The 26,267-nt window shown below is 46.6% G+C and overlaps 2 protein-coding genes across 2 annotated transcripts in view; one reads left to right on the top strand and one right to left on the bottom strand.

Annotated features, from left to right (window-relative positions):
- Positions 1 to 5,510: 5,510 nt before the first annotated feature.
- Positions 5,511 to 13,887, bottom strand: LOC134453283 (ankyrin repeat domain-containing protein SOWAHA-like). The gene is made up of 4 exons (XM_063204158.1): positions 13,746 to 13,887; positions 8,102 to 8,901; positions 7,099 to 7,599; positions 5,511 to 5,822 (listed from the first exon to the last, which is right to left on the bottom strand). The coding sequence occupies exons 1-4, from the start codon at positions 13,819 to 13,821 to the stop codon at positions 5,511 to 5,513; spliced, it is 1,689 nt and encodes a 562-aa protein (XP_063060228.1). The 5' UTR covers positions 13,822 to 13,887.
- Positions 13,888 to 14,569: 682 nt separating this feature from the next.
- The window catches only part of septin8a (septin 8a), a 47,242-nt gene continuing 35,544 nt past the window's right edge, over positions 14,570 to 26,267 (top strand). The window contains exon 1 of the mRNA XM_063202684.1: positions 14,570 to 14,668. Coding sequence (XP_063058754.1) covers positions 14,639 to 14,668 — 30 coding nt within the window. The 5' untranslated portion in view covers positions 14,570 to 14,638. The remainder of the gene's footprint in view (positions 14,669 to 26,267) is intronic.

Raw genomic sequence — 26,267 nt, 5'->3', positions numbered from 1 at the left:
TTTCATGTATTTCACATTATCTAAACAGATTTTAACATTTATTTGCAAAATATGGATGTTCCATTTATGATTTATACACTTGAAACAATTGGGGTCAAATTGACCCCAAGGAACACGGATGTAACCAAAATGTGTACAGCACTTGGGAAAAACATTTTTGTGGAAATTTCACTTTTATCACATTTATCCCATCTATCCCATCAAAGTACTTCATGTATTTTTCAGACGTTAAACATTGATTGGGGTCAAATAGACCCCAAGGATAGCAGGAGGGTTAACAAGGACCCACCACAAACTCAATCCAGCCTGTGCAGAATCAGCTTATTGTAAGACACGTACATTGGTCTACGTTTTACTCAGATAAGTGACCTGTGTTGGAAAAGAAACTTTGTTTCTTTTTTTTTTAACTTTTACTTTGTCCACCACTGAAAATAGAAAACCTCTCAAGTGTCATCCCAGGGTCTAGTAGTGGCTGAGAAGTAGCCCAGGCTGTCTCCATTAAAATATGTGTACGTGTGTTTTTAGTTATATCTCATTTCGCTCAAGTAATTAGGGATGCACCGATACCGATACTGGTACCGATACTGCTCATTATACTCGTACTTGTACTCGTACTCGTACTCGTACTCGTCAAGCACTTGCCGATACCAGCTATGAGTACTATTTTACTCAAAACAATGCAAAATCTTGTCATGTTCTGTGGACTTGAAATCATCCCGGAAAAAAGTGCCACCTCATACATTTAAATCTACATGGAAATGGACAATAAAAATATCACAGGTGGAAAAAAACAAGGCCATGCATTTATTTTCATTGTATTTTGGTGGTAAAAGGTATCGGTATCGGTACTCGGTATCGGCAAGTACACACATTAATGTACTCGTACTTGTATCGTTTTTCAAAAAAGTGGTATCGGTGCATCCCTACTAAAGTACTAACCTCCTTTCGATATTCTGCCATTTCATAAAAAGAGAGAAGTCAACCCGGCGCTCAGGTGTGTGGAAAAAAATGTCCAAAATGGTGCTCTTGGGGTTGGGAAATCCAGAATTAGGAAAGCAGAAAGTCCAAGGCACTCAGAGGTGAATCAGTCTGAAGAAGGAGGTATATTAAAAAGCCTTTATTATCTGTGGCTACTCCTAATTGAAATTAAAATACCAACATGTTTTGACCATCTAGGTCTTCATCAGGGCAAAGTGCTTTGAGTGCCTGGGGCCTTCTGCTTTCCTAATTCTGCCATTTCAGTTGGCAGGTCAGTAATGTACTCAGAGGAATGTTTTATTTTACAGTGACTTGGAAGATGAGGGCTGCCATCTCACTGCTGGTGCTGCTGCTCTCCATGTGTGGAGCTCAGACTCGGAGCACCCAGACTGAAGTCCAGACAGAGAGCCAGACCACTGGGGCTGCTGCTGCTGCTGCTGCTGAAGTCTCTACCCAGCTGGACGTCTCTGCTGAGCTGAAGGAACTCAGAGACATGGTGGTGGACCTGAGAGCAACACTACGACATACTCAAGAAGATGTTAAGGTTTTGGAAGCTGAGAATGAGGCAGTGAAAGGAAGGCTTGTGGCCAGTGAGACTAAGGTTCAGATTCTGGACAAGGCGCTACAGGACACCAAAGCAGAAATGAAGATGGAGGTGGACAATCTGAAGAAGGAAAATGCAGCACAAGAGGCAGAGTTGGCAGTGTTGAAGACCAGGCTGGCAGCTACCGAGTCTGCCATACAGGACCTAAATACGACCAATGAAATCACTGGGACTGAAGTGAAGGACCTGAAGATGGACAGTGCAGCACAAGAGCTGGAGCTGGCTGCTCTGAAGACCGAACTGGCAGCCATTGTGATTGAAATGGAGAATCTGGAGTCTGACATACAGGACCTAAATACGGCCAGTGACGTCACTGAGACTGACGTCAAGGACCTGAAGATGGAGCTGGCTGCTCTGAAGACCAGGCTGGCTGCTAGTGAAACTGCGATAGATGACCTGAAGAATGAAAATGCAGCACAAGAGGCAGAGCTGACAGCAGTGAAGACCAGACTGGCAGCCACTGAGACTGAAGTCAAGGATCTGAAGACCAGACTGGCAGCCACTGAGACCGAAGTGGAGAATCTGGAGAATGAGATCAAATCAGCACCCAAGGTGGCCTTCTCAGCAGGTCTGACTAACTCTGGATACATAGAGTCTGGGAGTAATGACCTGAACTTGGTCTTCAGTAGAGTCATCACCAATGTAGGAGAGGCCTACAGCAGCACAACTGGCTTCTTCACAGCTCCAGTCAGGGGGGTCTACTACTTCAGGTTCACTGTTGCGGATATGCTGAGCTCACGCTCCATAGTTATCAGGATGAATAAGAATGGAGAGCAGCTCATGTATCTGTGGGACCATGACACTGATGGACAGTACTCCTATGTGTCCAGTGGCCTGACTCTGCAGCTGGAGAAGGGAGACACAGTAAACATGGTCCTTCCAGCAGGCTACAGGCTCTGGGATAGTACTGAAAACCGCTGCACCTTCAGTGGCTTCCTGATCTTCCCTCTCTGAACGCCGGAACTCCACTCACCCCTGATTTTGGAGCTTATTTGATTGAGAAATGATGAATGTAAATCACTATCATGATCAAATAAACTTCCTTTTATCTGCATCTGTCGTGTTGTCATCACTCACCAATACACCAACAGCAAGACTTCTGTGATCAGTGCCATGTGTCCTTGCTATCTATACCATGGTCCCCCTGACCGTTTATTTAATGTTCGCTGCTGTCTGTTATTTGGCTAATTTGTATTTTATCTCAACTGGATTTAGAATGGCTGTCTATGGGGGCATGTCTAAATATGTTCATGTTTTCAAGAATATGTAACTCCCTTGTTCTAGTGCGTATGAATGATCTGCAGGCTGTGCACTGTTTGTCTGAAATGAAGGCATTGAGCCTCCTACCTGAGGGCAACAACTCATATAGGCCTGATGTGAGGGGTGTGAGGGATCCTCACAGATAGTATGTGCCTTCTTGACCACCCTTGTTTCAACTACATCATAACATTGCATCATTACAATGTTAGTGACAATTAGGTTATAACAGCATCTCTGTGCAAAGTTAAAGGGACACGGTGCAGGAAATGGTCAAAAAAGGTAGCCTACTGCAACTATGCTGCTTATTGAAATTCGGCTGCCTATTGCCAAATTTGATCTGGTCCAAGTACAGTCTTTTGGGAGCTAAAAATGGCTATTTTTGGAAATTCAAAATGGCGGACCAAGGAGAAGATTCCCCTTTTCATGTATGAAAAGTGCAATTTTTCCAGTCATAATGAATAGCCTACTTAGAATTTGATGGTGGTGGTAAGTATTCATGAAAAAGGTAACATTAGTGAATGGGTAGCATGAATTCTGGAAATAAACAACTAAAAATCTCGCACAGTGTCCCTTTAACTATGTGTGTTCTACTGGTGTGCTTGTTTATAACCGTATAGTACATGGCCACCTGGTTCTCATCAGCTACTGCCTTGTCTCTGATGCCACCTAGTTCTCATCAGCTACTGCCTTGTCTCTGATGCCACCTAGTTCTCATCAGCTACTGCCTTGTCTCTGATGCCACCTAGTTCTCATCAGCTACTGCCTTGTCTCTGATGCCACCTAGTTCTCATCAGCTACTGCCTTGGTCTTTAGATGCCACCTGGTTCTCATCAGCTACTGCCTTGTCTCTGATGCCACCTAGTTCTCATCAGCTACTGCCTTGTCTCTGATGCCACCTAGTTCTCATCAGCTACTGCCTTGTCTCTGATGCCACCAGAGCAGCAGCTGTGCTAGTTGACAGGTAACGGCCAGTCTGACAGATTAATAACAACACCAAAACAGGAAGTGGGGCTTTAACTTCCTCTATTTGAATGAGTCACAGCTGAAGTATTGCTCATCTTATTTACTCAAATCACCTTGGAAACACCTTTCACAAGTGACTGCGGATGTTTAGAAAATCTTAAAAGACAGGAGCAGCCACGGCCTAAAGGTTAAGGGCTTTAGGTACATCAGATCGTTGCAAGTTCGAATTCCATCTTCTCACACGTCCTTGAGCAAGGCACCCAACCCCACACACCTCCAGGGACTGTAACCTGTACTTAAAGGGCAAGGTTAAAGCATCATCTAAGTGTATAGAATAAAAATTAACTTCACAAATATTGAATGTATTATTATTAATTTCCTCACATTGACATTCACAGTACATGTTTTAATCATACATGGTAGATCTCCATACAGTACATAATATACATGTTTTAATCATACATAGGCTACATTGTATATTTCCACATTGCATCAAAATCCATGATGTGCTAGCAGACACAGGGTTACCAACCAGGATAGTGAGCAAGAGTTGATATTACACGCTGAGCACATGTTGTCAGACGGGTGCTGGAAACAAAGTAGCCCGTACGTATGTTAACAGTGTACAGGCAGTAAAATACAAGAATATTGTTCTCCGTCCCCCAGATGAAAATCATGGTGTGAACAGTAAATAGTATGTGCTGGTGCAAAAGTTCAGAGATTGATAAGAGAGAACACAAGCTTATATTACACAGATAATTAGTCACTCTGTATCAACAGCCATCAGTTTGCAATACAGAATGATTCATAACTGGATGTTATATAATTTCTGATTTAAGAAAGATTGAATAGGAAAACAATCATTAATCATTAGGCCTATTCATTAATTATTAATTAATAATAAGTGTTAATTCATTTCATTAGTGTTTGTTTTTTTGCCTTCTAATATTGCCACTACCACCACTACTATACAGTACTACAATACTACAGATCCAAAACAACCGCTTTGCATCTCATCTCATCTCATCCACATGTTCATCATCTCCATTCTCCACATTCATCTTCATTTCCATTCACATCACAAGTATCATGTTCATCAACTCCACTCTCCACATCCTCTCCAGTGGTCTGCCAAAGACAGCACTGTCCACATCCTCTCCAGTGGTCTGCCAAAGACAGCACTGTCCACATCCTCTCCAGTGGTCTGCCAAAGACAGCACTGTCCACATCCTCTCCAGTGGTCTGCCAAAGACAGCACTGTCCAGTACGGATGATGAGGAGAACAAGAGTCCTGAGTCGTGTGTGTGTGTGTGTGTGTGTGTGTGTGTGTGTGTGTGTGTGTGTGTGTGTGTGTGTGTGTGTGTGTGTGTGTGTGTGATTATGACAATGTAATTGCAAACTTTGCATGTACAGTGCGTTTGAAAACACTCTCAGAAATAAAGGTACAGAACTCGTCGCTGTGGTAGTACCCTATAGGGGAGTACCATTGCGTCGCTTGATTGGTACCCCAAAAAAGAGGTGCATTTAGTTTCTTGCAATGTCGACCAATGTGCATCTGTCACTTCTTTTTTGAGGTACCACCCAAGCGACGCAATGGTACTCCCCTTGAGGGTACTGCCACAGCGATGAGTTCTGTACCTTCATTTCTGAGGTTGTGTGTGTGTGTGTGTGTGTGTTAATTCATCTCCATCTCCCCATGACACTGCTACACCTCCTCTGGTTCCTCGCTGGAATAGAACACATCCTTACGTCTGAACCGCTGCTCCTCCGCCTCTCTGGGGCGGGTGTCGTCTGGGTGCTTACTCCTGGTGTCGTCTGTGTGTCTGCTCCTGGTGTCGTCTGGGTGCTTACTTCGGGTGTCGTCTGTGTGTCTGCTCCTCTGCTCCTCTCCGACGGACAAGAAGGCCTCTCGGAGTTTGGGCTTGATCTCCTCGCTGGCGGACATGATGGCGTCTCTGATGTCCTCACTAGCGGAGTAGAAGACCTCCCTCAGCTTGGGCTTGGCCTTGGCGTGCGCCTGATGTTTGAAATGTGAAATAAATACAATCATATAACATCAATAAAATCATATATCATATAAGATCAATAATACATAAAATCAACAAAATGCATGCATTTCATTTGAGGAGCGTCTTTAATATGGTCAGTATTATTGAGCAAAATAAAATGCCTCACAAAATGACTGCAATAGTTACAAAAATCGATGAATTGACTAATAACGATGAATTGATTTTTTTGTGGATGAATCGATTCAAATCAATTATTATTACTGATGACTCATTCTTTTGAAACTCTGTTGTCAGTGGACCCGAGTTCGTTCTCCTGACCTCCGCTGTAAATGTGTTCTATTGCAGCAGCTGGAGACAATACAAATGTCTGAAAACTAGGGATGCAAATTATCGATTAATTCATTAATCATTAGTTGATAGTCTTATCGATCGACTTACGATTAATTGATAAGCGGCGTTTCCCCCCGAAATGTCAATGTTTTTTCTGAAATAAACTACTAAATCTAAAAAATTTAATAAAAAATGTACATAAAATACCACATTTAAATTAATTCTATTTCAATTCTTTAATCCAAAGGTGATTTAAATATTCCCACTGTTCACAACCCTCTTCACACACACTATTCATATGCCCATTTCACCTGGGTCTCTTGTCAGTTGAATTGTCGATTAATTGCATTAATGTTTTTTAATCGATTAATGCATTGGTCGATTAAAGTCGATTAATCGATTAATCATTTGCATCCCTACTGAAAACACTTACGTTTAACAAACTCGGAGTACACTGAAGTGAAAACACTACTGTTTAACGACCTCGGAGTACACTGAAGTGCTCCGAGTTAGTGTTTCGGAACTCCGAGTTGAGTACCCGTTCTATTGCACTGTCCCGAGGCGGAGGTCTGGGTTTCTGACAACCGGGTTTCCAAAGAATGCACCATAGCAGCGGTTCCCAAACTTTTTTCCCTGTGCACCCCATTTTACATTTCAATGTGGTTTGTGCACCCCTTAAACGAATGTTGCACAGCCGCACATTTTGGGCAATCCTCATTTCCATTTTTTCTGCCATTATTACAATGGAACTTGTTGCATGACAAATGATAAATTACACTTCAGGTGGATCTTTCCAGCATACAATTCACCAAACAATTAAAAACTGTGTAATGTTCATTAATTCTGTATAAAAACACACATCTCAGCCATTGCTCTATTCAGCTCGGGCACCCCCCTGTGGCAGGCCGTGCACCCCAGTTTGGGAAACCCTGCAGTGCCCCACAGCATCCCTACCTGGAAGAGGCGGGAGAGGGTGGAGTGGTGCTCCTTGTGGTGGTGGGGGTGGGGGTGGTGACCCCCCTTGACAACCTCCCCATCCTCCCTCTCCGCATGGTGGGCCGCCACTGTGGCCTGGCGGGGGGGACGGGGGGCCCGGGGGGGCTCCCCCAGAAGCTCCCTGACGGCGTGTGAGACCCCCTTGTGTAGGTAGCAGTAGGCCCTCTTGCCGCTGTTGTCGCGGACGCGTGTGTCTGCCTCGTATTGGTTGACCAGCATGCTCATGATGTACTCCTGGTCATGCAGAGCTGCGATGTGCAGGGCCGTGTAGCCGCCGTGAGACCGCGCATTCACGTCCACCCCCCCGCCCCCGCCGTCAGCGTGTCGCCGTGACAACTCGATGATCTTGGTGACCATGGAGCTGTTTCCGCACTTGGCGGCCCAGTGGAGGGCGGTGAAGCCGGAGATGAAGTCGCTCTTCTGGGCCAGATGGACGTCGTGGAGGAGGAGGCCGTACACCTGGCAACGGGACAAGGACAAGGAAACAAGTGTTACATCGCTGTTACACCGTACTAAAGATGACAAGGAAACAAGTGTTACATCGCTGTTACACCGTACTAAAGATGACAAGGAAACAAGTGTTACATCGCTGTTACACCGTACTAAAGATGAATTCATGGCGTAGGTAGGGCACCAGCACATGGTATTACATAGCTGTTGTACAGGGGTGTTGTACAGGAGGGTAAAGTGTGACTGGGTCACCAGGTGCCCATGTATAAAGGGGGCCCACACACAATCCGGTACATGAAGATAAATGGCCCCCATCCTCCTCCATGACTGAGGTACCCTGGCCTGAGCATGGTACCGTCCCGCAGCACTGCTCCCTTTCAAGCATCATTGGGGGCTGCCCCTTTGCACGGGTGAGGCATAAATGCAATTTTGTTGTGAGCAGTGAACACATGTATGCTGTGGTGTGCTGTATCACAATGACAAAGGGAGTTTCCCAGGTGGGCTTACTTACCTGTTCCCACTGGCCCGCTGCGGACTTCACCAGCCAGTCGTGCTCGCTGCGCTCCAGGGGGACCACGAGCGAGTGCTTGACCTGCTCCTGCTGCTGCTCCGCGGGCCGCGAGTTCTTACAGCCGCGCCTGAGGAGCAGCGGGGAGCCGGAGACCCACGACTCCACGGAGGGCCTCCTCTTGTTCCTCGGGGTACTGGGGACGCTCTCCGCTCTGCCCCCCTGGAATGACGTCTCTACGTAGTCCTCCTCATTGGGGTCTTCTGATGTGTGTGTTGCTGCTAAAGGCAGCCTTAATGGCAGGGCACAGGGCTTATTGGGGCTGAGTGTAGCAGCCTGGCCAGGAAACAACTCTTGCTCTCCTTTGGAAGATTCGTTTAAAGTTATCACCTGTGATCTGACAAAGTTGATGGACTTTCTGGGCTTCAGGTCGACAGGTTTGCCTCTGGATCTCTGCAGGGCCAGCAGAATAGGTGAGTGGTCATCAGGGCTGGTGGGAGAGGCTTCTCCACAGCTGTCTACAGTGTGCTCTCTGTCCTCATTACGCTCAGATAAACAGCTGTCTCCACCTTGAAAATGTGAACTGCTGCGCTCGTCTTGGACTTTGTCATATCTGTTTGCCAGGTCGTCTGCACTCGCGTTCTCGTGTTCACTGCTTGATTGGTCAAGTAAATGGTGATATTTCTTTTTGAGAACAATATATTTGCCGTCTTCTAGCTCCTTCACGACTGCCACAGTGTTTATAATGTTCTTTATGAGGTCCCTGTTTCGTTTCTTTTCCACGGGATCCTCGCAGTTAACCCCTTAAGACGCACCCCCTTTTTCAGACTTCATTTGCGAAATTGGCATACCCAATTTGAAAGTAGCACAGATCCCACATGGTTGTAGATACATGCATGTGCATGTACCCATTGTAAAGGTAACACTCTCAGGTTTATGCCTAAAGTGTCAGTATGATTTTATGATGTTCTATCAGAGAAATACAGTTGTTTGAATGGAATAAAAATATAGTTTTTTTGTTCCCGTATAGCATCTTTTCTTGAAAATGACTGAGATTGACAGCTCCAGCAACCTGTCAGCTCTGTAATGATACATTGAGACCAAAGACACAAGTGTCTGCTTCCAACAGCAAAAGAAATGGAAGAAAAATACCAAACTATGAATATTTTATGGGTTTTTTTCTCTTGGTATACCCATGCGCTTTTGTTGGGTACCTTTTGGTGATGCCCAAGAACCTTTTTGGATAGGTAAGAAGGACACCAGAATCAAAAGCCTGTAACTTCAGAATGCCACATGCTAGAAACACAGTTCTGGTTTCTATTGAAAGCTAACATCTTGGGGCTTCCAATCATGGACTTGGATTGGGTGCTAGACATTTTGGATTAGATTGGCATAAGCATAAACTCAAAAATATCATTTTTTCTTATTACGTCTATGGGGTATTGATGAAAGAAAGGCTAAAACAATTGAAGTATGAACAAGTATTTAATAAAATAGTAGAAATAAGGAAAGGCAAAATATTTAAATAATTAAAAAATCAACTATATACAACAAGAACATAACATAACAATATCAATATAACTAATAATACAAAACTAATACAGTGTATAATACAGTGTGTGTGTGTGTGTGTGTGTGTGTGTATACATCTGTATGTGTGTGTGTGTGTGTGTGTGTGTGTGGGTGTGTGTCTGTGTGTGTGTGTGTGTGGTGCAAACCATGCCATATGGCAATGAAAAAGTGTGAAAATGAAATCCAGTCCGGAAGTCCAGCATCATCTCTCTTCCCTTTGTGTGTGTGTGTGTGTGTGTGTGTGTGTGTGTGTGTGTGTGTGTGTGTGTGTGTGGTGTGTGTGTGTGTGTGTGTGTGTGTGTGTGTGTGAGTGAGAGAAGAGAAAGAGAAGTAGGGGGGAGAGGGGGAGGGGGGAGTCCTACAAATTGTTCTTTGTATGCCACTCATTGTAGCAGTCCCTCTTCACCGTAAAGCACAGCACTACCTGGCATGAAGTGCACTCTGTGGTGCTCTTCAGGGAACAGTTCACACACCTCCGCCTCCCTGCTGTGCCATCTTCCGTGTAGTGCCTCAGTTTGTGATTGGGCACCTTGGGGAGCTGGAGCAGGTGATGGAGGAGGGCCAGTTGAAGGTGACCCCGCTGCCTTCAGCTCCAACACCAGGCCTCCCGGAACGCCTTCTGTGTAAGGGGGGTCTCATGCCTCTCTGCTGCCATACAGGAATGAAGTACAAAGGCGTTCACGATGGCAATGTCCAGAAAGTGATAGAAGAACGTCCTGTGCCACTTCCTGGTCTTGTGAACGGTGTTGTAAAACCCGATCATGGCATCAGAGAGGTCCACTCCCCCCATATGTCTGTGAAAATAAAAGATTACAAAAGTTTTGTTTAGCACATAGCATTACAATCATTGGTGGATTGTTACATACCTTGAAGACAAAAATAAAATAATGTATCTCAAGTACTTACTTGTTATAATCAGTGACAGCTGGTGGGGCAGGATGGACTTCAGCTGCCACCGGCCATCTGTCCCTCTGACCCTCCTCTGAACGGTGGTCTGTGGGTTGTGGCTGTGTGCATTGTGGAGCACAAGCGGACGTCCCTCGTGTCCTTCCACTGGACAAAAAGAACGGGATCATCTCTTATCCAGCGATGGTACCACGTGGGACTGAGAGGTGAGAGCTCCTGGACGTCTTCTCGGGTAGCCTATTCGCTGTGTCTCTAATTGTTCCACAAGCCCATACCTTCTCGGCCAGGAGGTCCTTGAACAGGGTAGGGCTAGTATAGAAGTTGTCCACATAGAGCTTATAGCCCTGGCCAAGCACACGCGTGTCCACGAGATTCATGACTGAATCATAGCTGAGCCCCTTTTGAAGTGCCATGTTTCTCCCCTCATATACAAAAAAGTCCCATGTGTATCCGTTTGATGAATCTGCCAGCACAAAAAAGTTTATACCCCCACTTAGTGGGCTTGTCTTTCATATACTGGCGGAGGATGGAGCGGGCTTTTGATTTCACCATCCTTTCATCCACTGCAATGTGTTGTTGGGGATGGTAGTGGCTTTACACACGCGGTCCTAATCTCGTCATAGAGAGGGCGGATCTTGCACAGACGATCGTAGGCCTGTGTTCCCCTCCTCCTGTCATTCTCTGCATCACTGTCTGGGTGGCTAATATGCAGCATGCTGGAGACAGCTGCAAATCTTCTCCCGGACAACATAGATGTGGGGAAGGGGAAATTGTAAAGTTCGTTCTTCGCCCAGTAGTCCCTTACAGACTTGGCCCCAACTAGGCCCAATGTAAATCACCATACCAATATATGAAAGCAGATCCTCCAGGGACATCTGATGCCATCTATGAGGGTGGTTCCTTTGTCCATATATGTTAGAGTGATTTACTATTGTCTGTAGGGTGTTTCTTGTCATGAAGAGCATGAAGAGTTGCAGTATGGTGTATTGCACCCCCCCCCACGACCTGGGGCCCTGGAGCGCGAGCGGGGTTGAATGATGGTTGTGGTGGTATGATGTCATCCACGTCCATCCCCTGCCATGGCTGACCATTTCCCTCTGGCTCCTGTCGCCTTCCCTGTCTCTTCCTCTTCCCTCTTTCCTCCCTCTTCCTCTGCCTCTCTTGGTGGAGGTGTGGCGCTGGATGGCTGCGCTGCTTTCCTCTTCCTTGCTCTGGTGGTAGCCGGCGAAGAGGCTGATGGTTGATCGTCTCCTTCCTCCTCACCAACTCTCTGCCCCTCTTTCTCCACCTGGCTCTCCTCCTCCCCCTCCTCCTCCTCCTGTTCAGGGAGCCAGTCTGCATCAGAGGATCTATGTGGAAAAAAACACAATATAATTGCAAATTATTATTTCATGTAACATTCAATTTGATGCATCTCTCTCTCCCTCCCTCTCTCTCCCTCTCTCTCTCTCTCTCTCACACACACACACACACACACACACACACACACACACACACACACACACACACACACACACACACACACCCCTCCCCCTATCGCACTCGGTCACTAAAAGGTGAGATTTTCAATGGCCCCTTCCCCCATTGCATACACTTTGTATCAGCTGTGAACCAAACACACACACACACACTAGGCAACAGGGTAGTATAAATACAACATAAGCACAATTCAAAGCATTTACATTAGGCATTATGGATGAAAACAGCTAAACATATTCGTAATGCAAATTGCAACATGGCAACAGCACAATGTTCACCCAGAAAGAGAAATACATAGTACAGACAAATGCCCCCATTCATCCATTGCCTTCACACACAAACAGATAATCATAGCATACACTATAGGTTACATGCAGAATGAATACAATTAGAAAGCATTTGCAGCCGTAGTGGATGAACAATCGCTGTATTTACATTGCAACATTGCAACACTGCAACATCTCGAATGCGGTCCAAAACGCACTATGCAACTAGCACTAAGTACAATCCAGTAGTGTAAATGAATATGTGACATCTGTTTACATTCAGTGAAAGTTTAGAAACAACACTTACATCTCCAAGGCTGGATCGAGTCCCTTCCAAAAATGCCACAGAGTCAACCGATGACATGCTCCCTGCGTCAGACCTCTTCGTCGCTGGATTGTAAAATCCATTCGGCTGCGCTGTTGAGCAGTCATCTTAGTTTGGGCCAGCAACATTCTTCTTCTTGCTCGTTGCCTTCTTACCAGACATTTTGCATGCAGTAGACTGTCTGTAAGACTGTACGCAAACTGTATGTCCCGGGCTGTCTTCCGAAGTCTGTGTAAAGTCTACTGTTCTTCTCGCGTAACCGTGCGTCCTCTCAAAACTATACAGCTTGCTTTTTACGCGAGCAATTACGGCAAACATCGAAAACAGCAAGTGGGTGGTTCTCTGTAAGTCCAAGGCAGTCGAGTGATAGCTCGTTTGAAAGCTATGAATCTCAACTATAATATTCAGTGACTCATGAAACCCGAAAATCTCACTGTCCTACGCAATGGCGAGGTAAAGACGGGAGGTCAGATTTGAATAGCAGTGCCCTATTGGTCTTCAATCGCCTGTAACTTTCCATAGGAGGATCCGATTGGCTCGTGGGTGGTGTCAATCAAAAGCTAAGACCTTCGAGAACATCATTCAGGCACTGTTTTGCGCATTTCGTGCGGTGGAGTGGATTCCTTCGTCTTCAAAGACGCTTGTAGTGAAGAAATACAATTACACAACGTATGCAGGAAGCCAAGAAACATTGGGATTATCACAAAAAACACAAGGATTTGAAGTAAATGGCCTGGATATTCCAACATTGTGGACACTGGATGACTCAGAGAAGAAATCTTGGACCATAAAACATTCGTTGGGAATATTGAGAAATTTTCAAAGGTAAGTACACCCCGTTTTCGGTTGCAATTTTGATGACATCACACACAGAGAAGATTAGCCCACTGTTAGCTGTGTGGAGAGTGTTGATCTTTGAGGATGGGTTCATATGAAAGCTGACGTTCTCAGCTTTCGAACGGTGTGTGGTATGACCATTATAAGCTTGTGTACAGTCTATAGGACAACAAATTCTTTATTTTTTTTAAAACAAAATGGCGGCATCGTGCCGTGAGCGGCACAGTGCGGCTTAAGGGGTTAATCAAACTGTGAAACTCACCCACAATGTCGGAATTCCTCATCTTTCCTCCCGCGTGTAACAACATGGTTACGACGTAGTTTTCTGATATTTCCATTTTCGGTGTAGAACGGCAGAAAGCGCATCGGGATTCGGGACGAAACGAAAGGCAGCTTACCTGTCTAGCCTACCTGGCAGGCACACCTGGCTTCCGGAACAAGACGCACACGTGGCTGTCATTTGAATATGCATGTAGGTCACCAACACGGGCAGAAGAAAACAAGACCTATAATGAACACACGAGGCTTCTTATCAAGTCTAGCAGTCACTCTTTAAAAGTATCAGGCTTACAAAGTTATAAGGCCTATTTTAATTGCCCACATTTCCTTCCCCATTAAAATAGACTATTAGAAACCATCCTTTTATTCTGACCAGTATATTATTTGCATACAACAGCAAACGTAGTTTAATGAACATCTGTCATCTGAGTGGTCGCCTATAATTCCAAGCATTCATTTCTCGGCATCAAAGTTTTATAATGCGTGACATGATCACAGGGCACCTGGGGGCAGCCAAAAGAACTACAACTCCCAGCTCTCATAGGCAATAGCGTGATAGACTACACACAAACGCTATGTGCATTCGCTTGGTAAGCTTATCATGTATTATCATGTAACTAATTATACATATATTGGTGTGGTGGTGGTTTAATGCAAGTGACGCTCGTCTGTTTTCTCTGAGAAACAGGGCACATTCCTAGAGCGCCCTGTCCCCGGTGGGAGTAGTCTATCCAGGAAGTGGCCATATTGAGCCGCTTGAGTCTGCTGCTGTCGCTACTCTGTCAGTTCAGCAGCACACAGCACAGCAGCCTGTGATAGAGACGAGAGAGGACCTCTCCTGCCAAACTCGGCTCTAAAACATCCACATTCCTCATCATGGCTGCTACAGACGTTGACATATTTTCTGTAAGTGCTTTATGGTTTACATGTCCAACCATAGCGGAGACGTTTTGAACAATGAAATGTACTGCGTTGCTGTTATTCCATGGTATGTGATACTGCTAGCCATCTAGTTAGCATGCAAGCTAGCTCGAGCCGAGGGAGTGTACCACCAAGCTTTGAGAATGGACGGAGTAGCACTAGGACTTCTATGTCTGATTAATACGTGTTTCTGACTATTATCTGTGCATGGATGACGCCTGATCTCATGTCGACCGTTTGGGGAAACTTGGGTGGGCGTACAATCGTTAGTTTTACTTACAATCACTGTATTGTGTGTCTTCGGCTCCAAGACATGAAATGCACAATCGCTGTCTGTTTTTCTCATAAGCTAACATCACGGCTATCTTAGGTATGCGTACAGATACCAAGAACTGGTTTCATTCAGATCAGAATATTTTACTTGGGAATGCTCTAGCACGTCTTTAAAAACACGGTGTAGGCCTACTTTTGTGAAAGAGTTGCTGTAAAAAACGATCGGCATTCATTGTCAGTTGTGAGAACAGACAACATGAGAAGTTTCCATTGACAGTCATGTTAGCTCTTCAGCCCATCTGAACATAACTTTTAGCATTGATACAGATAGGTAGGCTATCTGAAGTACTACGTTCTTCATTTCCTGATTTCCATGCACTTTTCATAGCGAACATTTCAAAGCCAAAATAGCAGGGCTGGTTGTATTCATGGTGAGCTAACATGTTGTAATAATCAGACATGCTAGGCGAGGGGTCTGAGAAAGTTGCCTCTCCCAGATGTAGTAGCCTGCTTGGTCAGTAGTGAAATCGCAGGTCTGACACTATTTACTGAATGGCCACACGCACACATGAAGGGGGCTTGCTCCTAGTACCCACTCTCATCAGATCCGAGCTGATTAACTTTTGGCCAGCCAATGGTAGACTCTCACCGGACTTGGAGAGCAAGTTAAGTGCTATGTGGAAAGATAAGTGGATTAGGTCTATCTGGTGGTTACAAATCCTTTCTTGGGTGCCAGGCCACCAAGGACAGCCAGACCATCCTCACACGGTTGTAATGTGCCACTCCTGCCAGAGCATCCACACATGGTTGTGATGTGCCACTCCTGCCAGACCATCCACACACGGTTGTAATGTGCCAGTCCTGCCAGACCATCCACACACGGTTGTAATGTGCCAGTCCTGCCAGACCATCCACACATGGTTGTAATGTGCCAGTCCTGTTCCTCTGCACACATGCTGAATACTGCGATGTTTGACCGAATGAGGATGAGTTAGAGGGTCTGCTGACCTCTGCACTCTGCTATGGTTGGCTTTGAAGTGTGTGTGTGTGTGTGTGTGTGTGTGTGTGTGTGTGTGTGTGTGTGTGTGTGTGTGTGTGCGTAGCCTGGCTGTGAAGTGTCAGCCGATGCTGTGTCCTATTGTCTGGTTCGGTTCGGCTCCGTTTGCTGAGCAGGGTCTCCTGATACACCAGCACAAACAAGGGTGTGTGTGTGTGTGTGTGTGTGTGTGTGTGTGTGTGTGTGTGTGTGTGTGTGTGTGTGTGTGTGTGTGTGTGTGTGTGTGTGTGTGTGTGTGTGTGTGTGTGTGTGTCTCTGGCTTGTGATGCTGTGTGTGGCTGTGTGTCATTGTTTATCTTACTGTGTGTGTCTCATTTGTGTTAGTGTGTGTGTTGTTTGTGTTAGTGTGTGTTTGTGCTGGTAAGGGAGGACGTGATTCTTCGAAGGTTTCTCTTCCTCTTCCTCTTCCTCTTCCTCTTTCTCTTCTCTTCTCTTCTCTTCTCTTCTCTTCTCTTCTCTTCTCTTCTCTTCTCTTCTCTTCTCTTCTCTCCTCTTCTCTTCTCTTCTCTTCTCTTCTCTTCTCTTCTCTTCTCTTCTCTTCTCTTCTCTTCAGCTCCACTGCTTCTGAACAGAGCTGTCAGGTCATCCTCCTGCATTGGCTAGACCCTAGGGGGATGTGATTCGGAAGCCTGTGCAGGCAGTGGTCATGCCAGGATGCACAGCCCTGTGCACTCAGTATAATAGGCAGAGGCTGCACACAGCGAAATTGCATGTATTCTTCAACTGTGCAAGGGGGTAGCATCACCAAACAGCGCCCCAAGGGAACATTTAGGCGGGACGGTACCATGCTCAGGGTACCTCAGGCATGGAGGAGGATGGGGGAGAGCGCTGGTTACTACCCCCCACCAACCTGGCGGGTCAGGAGTCGAACCGACAACCTTTGGGCTACAAGTCTGACGCCCTAACCGCCTACCCATGACTGCCCTTAATAAGATGCAGAGGCAGTTTTGATTATTATTTTACAACTCACGTTAGGGGTGGGCGATATGACGATATTATATCGTGAATCGCGATATTGAGTAAAATATCGTCTTGAATCTGCCAAAGTGGAGAAATCGTATAGATCGTCTTTGCAGTGAGGATGTTTATTATCAGTATCAGAGTGACGTTTTCTCACTTGTGTTGTTGTCTTAACTTTATTCTTTACATTATTGTATTCCAATTGTACACTTTATGAGAGTATCATCAGTGTGTTAACATTTTATTGACTGCAAATTACAAATTGCAAGTATATGAAAGTTGTTTTTTGTTGTTTTTATTTTTTGGATGGAAGATCGTGATAAAAAATCGAAATCGTGATTTCATTTTAAAATATCGTGATACAACTTTTTTGCCATATCTCCCACCCCTAACTCACGTATTCATATATGTTTTCAGTTAGAGCACATTGTACTACCATGCAAATGCACACATCTTTTACAGATGCAATTTTGGAGGGCGTTGTGGCGCAGCGCGTTAAGCCCCCCACATTTGGGCTTGCATGCCCACGGGGACCTCGGTTCAAGTCCGGCCGGGGTCATTTCCCGATCCCACCCCGTCTCTCTGTCCCACTCGCTTCCTGTCACCATGTCAGACTGTCCTATCAAATAAAGGCATAAAAGTCCCTAAAAATATATTTAAAAAAAAAATAAAGATGCAATTTTCTTTTTTAGTGCAGATGTGTAAGTTGGTAACTAATTTCCCCCCATATCCTCTAGTTGCATGAACATTTTGGAGAGCGCTGCAGCGCCAGTCAGTTGTGTGCTGTGGCCATGGCCTTATTGTGCTGCAGAGCCAGTCAGTTGTGTGCTGTGGTCATGGTCTCATGGTGCTGCAGAGCCAGTCAGTTGTGTGCTGTGCTGTGGTCATGGCCTCATCGACCGGCTGCCTGGCCGCTTTATTCTCTTCCGTGGTGCCATCGATGTGGCCGTGGGGCAGCGTGGGGACATGGGGGGCAGGAGGGGCAGGAGGGGCAGGGTAGACTCTCCTGGCTCTCCTGGCTCTCCTGGCACATCTGTCTGATGTGATTGGAGCGTATTGATCTGTCCTCCTCCTCTTCCTCCGGTCACACCGCTTCTATTCTGAGTGGCGGCCGCCAGTTATGCAATCAGGAGCATCAGTAGCAGCAGCAGCATCAGTTTATTTTCGCCGCCGCTACAAAGGCATATTGTTTCGCCCACTCTGCTCGACTGTGGTGGGGTTATCCGATAGCTTTAAAGTGGTCAATCTGATGGGCATTGTTGTGAGCGGTCGACTCGGTAGCACAAAGAAATGACAGTCTACTCTAGGCTTTATCGCCCACGCCACTGAGTTGGTTATTATTGGTTGTGTAAGAGGACCGTGTTGGTTGTTGCCGTCTACTCTGGTGAGATTAGCCAATAGTGTTTGAGATGTTTAAATGGCCGATTTCATATGGTGTGTATTACCCCAACACTAAGTTACATTATCCAATAGTGGAGAGTTGTTTTAATGTCCGATCTCATCATGGTTACTATTATTCATGCATTACACTGTGTTGCTGGTTATCCAATAGTGGAGAGTTGAGTGGCTGATCTCAAATGGGGCATATGGTGTACTACTGCCACACTACCCTGTTGTTGGATATACTGTATACGTGTTTGAATTTGTTTGAGTGGCCGATCTGATCTGAAATGGTTACTATTGTATTATATGGTGTATCCTCCTCACACTGTGTTGGTGAGGTTATACCAATAGTGTGTGAGTTGTTGGAGTGGCCAGTTCCATATTCTTACACTACACTGTGTTGCTGATTATCCAATACGTAGTGTGTGAGTTAGTGTCCATCTCCTTATGTGGCATATGGCGTCTCAGCTGCAGGCTTGGCACGCTCCAGTCTCCTCACCCGTCATGGCTGCAGCACGTTTGCTCGTGTTACGAGAGAGAGTGTGTGTTTGTGTGTGTGTGTTTGTGTGTGTGTGTTTGTGTGTGTGTGTTTGTGTGTGTGTGTTTGTGTGTGTGCGTGTGTGTGGGTGCATGTGCGTGCATGTAATCGAGGTCCGTTACGCCCACCCTCCCGTCCGGGTCACGGAGTAACTGAGGCCATCCTGTGCAGTCTGGTTCGGGTTCGAGACCGGATTTGGAGTCAGAGTCCAGCGTTCCATGAAGATGTTTGGCGATGCAACATTAGTCCTAATGTTCTGTTTCACAGAAATGAATTTAATCAAAACCAGAAGACAGCAGGAGGTGAACTAGTGTTACACTCTGAATTGTGTGTGTCCTCAAGTGCACGTGAAGGTGATGATGATGATGTGCATCCACACGGCCACGTGCACATGATGATGCTGATGCTGCTGTCGTCACGGGTGACATTTGCCACGGGGGCAGCATGATGGACCTCTAGCTGTGGCTCACGTGTCATATAGGGTCTGAGAACACACAGCTGTATACTAATGGGGGGACACATCTGTGTGTGTGTGTTTGTGTGTGTGCCTGCCTGCCTGCCTGCCTTGTGTGTGTGTGTGTGTGCGTGCTTGCGTGCGTGCGTCCCTGGCTTCTGCATCTCAGGCAGTAGGATGTCATGCCTTAGGGTTTTAGTTTTCGGAGTGCGTTGACAGTTCCTGTTCTGAGTCGTGGAGCTGTCATTTCCTCCTCTCTCTGCTCTTGGCCATCACTGTCATGGAAGACACAGAACCGTCCCCCATCCCCAACCCCATCCCCATCCTCATCCTCATCCATATCCTCAACCCCATTCTCAAGCTCCCTGCCGACCCAATTACTCTCTCTCTCTCTCTCTCTCTCTCTCTCTCGCTCTCTCTCTCTCTCTTCTCTCTCTCTCTCTCTCTCTCTCTCTCTCTCTCTCTCTCTCTCTCTCGCTCTCGCTCGCTCGCTCGCTTGCTTGCCCTCTCTCTCTCTCTCTCTCTCACACAGTCACCTTCCCTCTCCCACTGAATTACCCTCAATCCACCCCAATAATCCTCTCTGTAACATTTCATTTCTGATCTCCTCCTCCTCCTCCTCCTCCTCCTCCTCCTCCTCCTCCTCCTCCATGATCCCCTTTCCCCTCCACTCCTCCTCCTCCTCCTCCTCCACCCCTCCTCCATGGTCCCCTTTCCCCTCGACTCCTCCTCCTCCTCCTCCTCCTCCTCCTCCTCCTCCTCCATGATCCCCTTTCCCCTCCACTCCTCCTCCTCCTCCTCCTCCTCCACCCCTCCTCTACGTTCCATCCCTCTCTTCCTCCATCCCTCTCTTCCTCCATGATTCCCCTCTCCTCCTCCACTTTTGCTCCTCCTCTCCTCCGCTCCCTTCTCCTCCTCCTCCTTCTCCTCCTCCTCTTCTCCCTCTCATCCCTCTCCTCCTCCTCTTCTCCCTCTCCTCCCTCTCCTCCTCTTCTTGTCCTCCTCCTCCACTTCTCCTCCTCCTCCCCCTACTCCTCCTCCTCCTCTCCTCCTCTTCCTCCTCCCCCTTCCTCCTCTCTCCTCCTCCTCTTCCTCTTCCTCTTCCTCTTCCTCTTCCTCTTCCTCCTCCATGCTCCATCTCATGTCTGCTTGTCTTGTTGGGGATCTGTGACACAGCTCTGCATAACTTATCTCTCTGGAAAAGCATTCTCTGCATTCCTCTCCTCCTCCTGCTGACTCTGTCTGTTTCTCATTTTCTCTCTCTCTCTCTCTCTCTCTCTCTCTCTCTCTCTCTCTCTCTCTCTCTCTCTCTCTCTCTCTCTCTCTCTCTCTCTCTCTCTCCCTTGTTCCCCCTGTCTCCATCTGTCTGTGTCATGGGAGAAGTGTGTGTGTGTGTGTTTCATATGCCAGCGCACAGCTCCAGTCTTATTTTGGTGTGTAGAGGGGGCAGAGAGAGAGTGTGCGTGCGTGCGTGCGTGCGTGCGTGCGTGCGTGTGCGTGCGTGCTGCTCAGGTGTGCATGGGGGATGGCCAGGCGCCACAAGAGACACTCCTCCCCTCTAGCCATCTGCTCTTCTTTTCTCCCCTCCTCTCCCTTCCTCTCCTCTCCTCTCCTCTTCTCCCCTCCTCTCCCCTCCTCTCCCCTCCTCTCCTCTCCTCTCCTCTCCTCTCCCCTCTCCTCTCCCCTCCTCTCCTCTCCTCTCCTCTCCTCTCCTCTCCTCTCCTCTCCTCTCCTCTCCTCTCCTCTCCTCTTCTCTCCCCTCCTCTTCTCTCCTCTCCTCTCCTCTCCTCTCCTCTCCTCTTCTCTCCCCTCTTCTTTTCTCTCTCTCTCTCTCTCTCTCTCTCTCTCTCTCTCTCTCTCTCTCTCTCTCTCTCTCTCTCTCTCTCTCTCTCTCTCTCTCTCTCTCTCTCTCTCTCTCTCTCTCATACGCACACAGCTCTTATTTAAAAGCTCTGTGTGTGTTTGTGTGTGTGTGTGTGTGAGAGTGACTGAGAGGGAGGGAGGGAAATACTCTGTGTGTGTGTGTGTGTGTGTGTGTGTGTGTGTGTGTGTGTGTGTGTGTGTGTGTGTGTGTGTGTGTGTGTGTGTGTGTGTGTGTGTGTGTGTGTGTGTGTGTGTGTGTGTGTGTCTGAGGCTGTGAGGGAGTTGAGGCGAGTGCTGTGCAGGCTTACAAAAATATTGTTCTGCACCACAAAACACACACTCACTTCCTCCTGACCCAGTGACATCAACACACACACACACACACACACACACACACACACACACACAGTTTAGTACTTTTATTTGGATCTCACCAAGAAGGCAGCATTACAAATCCAAATAGTGATGGAAGCAAATGTCATAGCAATCAGTAGGGACTGATCAGGATCATAGGGTCCAATGTAATACATTACAGGTCAGAATGGCCTGGTTAATTTAAGTTGTTTAGGGGTAGACATGGCACCTCCTTCGCCATATTGCTAAGCTACCAATTGTTGCAGAAATTGAGCAGTATTTAGCAGTCTTTTTTGAATTGTCCTTATTGAGTCCACAGAGTTGCAGTCCACGCAATGCAAGCCTATGTACATGTCCTAGGCTGCCAAACACAAGAACAATAAGCTTGCAGTTGAAACCTTGATTTGTGACCACATCCATAAGTGGCTGGTATTTTAGGATCTTTGAGTGGTAGCAAGTGTCCATGTACAGATCAAAGGGGTAACCTATTTCCACAAAGGAGACCTTTTTATTGTCAGCATCTATAATGGTGATGTCCGGTGTGTTTGGAATGCTGCTTAAAAGTGTGTCATCATGACTGTCGCTGAACCAGTTCATTTTTACTGTGCAATTTGTGTGTATTTGCGTTGAAATGTCCTGTGCCTCTTTAATGCCTTGGGCTATAATGTTGACCAGTCTGTCATGTCGCGCTACATACAGTCCTTTATAGAAGTTGCACCCATTTAAAATGTGTGCAACGGTCTCGTTGTTTTGGTTTGTGGGATGTAAAGTGCAGTGCGGCTCATGGCTAGAGGGGTACCAGATGGCAAGGTTGGATTTGGTGGGTAGTACTTGGAGACGGGCTTTAACGGTAAATTTAAGAATGTCCTCGCCAATTGCAGTGTTGGAATAAACTGTGTGTGATAGGGAGTGATTTGCAAATGGTAAATAAGCCAGTTTCCCTTGCAGTCTGAGATGTGTCCAGTGTTCTGCGCTCTGGGACCGCCGGATTTTAAGAAGTGACTGTCTCGCCCCCACTACTGGTAGGTCGTGGAGCGTGTCACCTGTTGTATAAGTGACGCGAGTGTGGCAGAGCGGGTCCGTTGGAACGTTTTGGAGCGTAATTGGAGCGCTGTCAGATCTCTCCCATTTCAGGTGTAATCCCATGCGAAAACACAAGTCATTCAGGTCAAGCCAGTCGGACCTCGCACCGAATCCCACGGCCTTGATATTTAATTTTCCATTCTCCTTTATCTGAAATCCCAGGAACTGCTTGTCCTCCTCCGTGGCAATTGGGACTTTACGCCTGCAAAGATGTTGGATGAGCGATGCACGCGCCATCTCTCGCACTGCAGCGTCGCTGTTGTTAAGCATATTAAGGAGATGACTTGTTCTAGTGGCCATATATACCCACTCCACATTTGTAACACCCAGCCCTCCGTCCTTTTGAGACTGAAAGATGATGTCCCTAGTTGAGTGAGTGTTGAGGCCAAACCACTTCCTAACCAGCTGTACCGTCTTATTGTTAAGTTGAGTTAGTGTCTTCTGCGGTATATGAACGTTGGCGAATAGGTGTTGAATTTTTGCCAGAGCGATTTCTCTAATGGCCTGTAGCTTCATTGTGATGGGTAGAGGGCTAGAGTCTATCAGATCAAGTCTGTTGGTGTATTCATATGTAAGCTCCGCCAGCTGTTCTTGCCAGTCACCAGCTACGTTGAACTTATGGCCAAGGTAGGGATATGTTTCGTGGCGTGAGTACACACACACACACACACACACACACACACACACACACACACACACACACACACACACACACACACACACACACACACACACACACACACACACACACTCCCTCTCTCATACATACACACAGACACACACTCCCTCTCTCATACACACACACACACATGTAGTCACGCAGGCATGCACAAAGCCACACAGAGACACAGACACTCTTGCACAGAGATGCACACACACACACACACACACACACACACACACACACACACACACACACACACACGTACAGACACACACACAGACACGTACAACATGGATGCTGGTTGTGCTCGTTGGCGTGACTCTTCACAAATTCCTCTGGTGTGTGTGTACGTGTGTGTAGGTGTATGTTAGCTGTCCGTGGGGTTTCTTATCCTGTCATCAACTACAGTGAACAGGCCCTCACCACACACACACACACACACACACACACACACACACACCAGCCTGTCCCCTCACCGCTGCCCTCCTCCTCACCCCTTACCCCCCATTTCATTTCATCCTCCTTTGATGTTTCTTTTCAGCCTGCTATCAGTCCAGTTTATTGCCTTTCTTTATGATGCCTTTATGGTGATCAGAATGACAACTCCTCTAGTGAATGATAGGTCTGCTCTCCACCTCTTCTCCTCTCCTCTCCTCTCCTCTCCTCTCCTCTCCTCTCTTCTCCTCTCCTCTCTTCTCCTCTCTTCTCCTCTCTTCTCCTCTCTTCTCCTCTCTTCTCCTCTCTTCTCCTCTCTTCTCCTCTCTTCTCCTCTCCTCTCTGATGGCCAGAACTGCTGAGCCTAGATCCTCTAGTCTCTCTCTCTCTCTCTCTCTCTCTCTCTCTCTCTCTCTCTCTCTCTCTCTCTCTCTCTCTCTCTCTCTCTCTCTCTCTCTCTCTCTCTCTCTCTCTCTCTCTCTCTCTGCTGACTGCCTGCGCACGTTCGCTGACATCACCGCTCAAATATGCGGCCGTGCGAGAGAACAAGCCCCGTTCTCGTGTGTGTGTGTGTGTGTGTGTGTTGCTTGTGGGCTTTGGTGAGTTTCTGTCTGTGCCTGAGGCTTCTTGCGGCGTTAGAATGTCAAAAACTGGTAACAGATGCTTGTCTAAGATACCGGATGAAGACACACTAAGGGGACACAGTATATACGCCAGACAGGCAGTAGCAGACGAGAGGACTTCCGTGGGCCGCGACTACTCACCACATTAGAATGTCAAACTCCATTCAGATGCTTCACCATTAACACGTTCATTGATACCAACCAGAGAGAGGGAGGAATGGCAGACATGAAAAAGAACTCTGAGCAATAAAAGCGATGACCTCAGCGATGACAGTTGGTTTGGAAATGACAGGTTGGAGAGGTAGTAAAAAGAAGTGTCACACCTTGTAAGAGGATGTGGGCGGGGCCACTACGTTGAGGAAGAGCCCTAGCAGGCATTAGTGAGTGCGTTCCAATATGCGACCTTGCCTCCTCCACTTGTGCTTGTCTCCTCGTACCAGGAAGTAATATGTCATGATGACATCACTGACCACAGCGTTATATTTTAATATCTTGCAAAAGCTCAATTGTAAAGCCTTCTTCTCATTTGCAATTGGGATGGTGAATAAAAAACAGTTCCTCAAAAGTTGTTGTGGCTAGGCTGACAGTTGGGAAACTTTATCGGTTTCTCCACGGAGGAGGGGCCAGGAGGTGGGGCGAGGAGACGAGCACAAGTGGAAGGTTGCATATTGTAACGCACTCAGTTTGACCTGAGCACGTAGCATGACACTGATGCAATACTCAATGCTAACTGCATCTAACCAACTACAAGCTAAGTTGTATTGTGTGGCCATTGACGTACTCTATCGTTTTTATTTCAGCACAAAACTGATTTTCTCTACTGTCAAAAAGTTTCCATAAAATGTTGATCACAAAAAACAAGAAAAAAGACAAGAAATCTGCAGAACTCTAGAAATCATATTCGCAAAAACGGTCTTAATGATCTCAGCTTAACTCTTAAGGGCTGTGCAGGGGGACCCTGGTTGTGTCGTAGGAGGACTGGGACTGGTGGAGGTGAATGGGAACATTAAAAGGCCTAAACGGGTGGTGGTGTTTATTGTCAAGGTGTCCGGTTTGTCGTTGGAGGGGGATGGGTGGTATGTGTCATTAAAAGGCCTTAACGGGTGGTGGTGTTTACTGTCAAGGTGGCCGGTTTGTCGTTGGAGGGGGACGGGTGGTTAATGGGAATATTAAAAGGTGTAAACGGGTGATGTCGTAGGAGGGGGACGGGGACTGGTGGTGGTATATGTGAATATTAAAAGGCCTAAATGAGGCTCAGCTGCTGTCTGGTGTGTAAATGGGATTCATGATTAAACCAGGAGAGGAGAGAGGAGAGGAGAGAGGAGAGGAGAGGAGAGGAGAGAGGAGAGAGGAGAGGAGAGGAGAGAGCAGTTAATTAGAGGCCGCATCTCTCCCAGGGGAACACACTCACACTCACACTCAAACACATTCATATTCATAGTTAAGCTCACAGCTGTGTGTAGTGTCAGTGTGTGGTGTGTAGTATGGGTGTCTGTGTGTGTGTGTGTGTGTGTGTGTGTGCGTGCCATGATGTCTGAGCGGAATGTGTCTCCCTGTGGAAGGACACCAGTCAGTGCCTGTTTCTGGCTGAGGCTTCCTTGCATCTGACAAACATTAAGCCTAGATATTTACATCACATTAGGTCTAGATATTTACATCACATTAGGTCTAGATATTTACATCACATTAGGTCTAGATATTTACATCACATTAAGCCTAGATATTTACATCACATTAGGTCTAGATATTTACATCACATTAGGTCTAGATATTTACATCACATTAGGTCTAGATATTTACATCACATTAGGTCTAGATATTTACATCACATTAGGTCTAGATATTTACATCACATTAGGTCTAGATATTTACATCACATTAGGTCTAGATATTTACA

Source organism: Engraulis encrasicolus, chromosome 7, assembly GCF_034702125.1.
Source record: "Engraulis encrasicolus isolate BLACKSEA-1 chromosome 7, IST_EnEncr_1.0, whole genome shotgun sequence".
NCBI classification, from domain to species: domain Eukaryota; kingdom Metazoa; phylum Chordata; class Actinopteri; order Clupeiformes; family Engraulidae; genus Engraulis; species Engraulis encrasicolus.
This window is presented reverse-complemented; position numbering and strand designations above follow the sequence as displayed.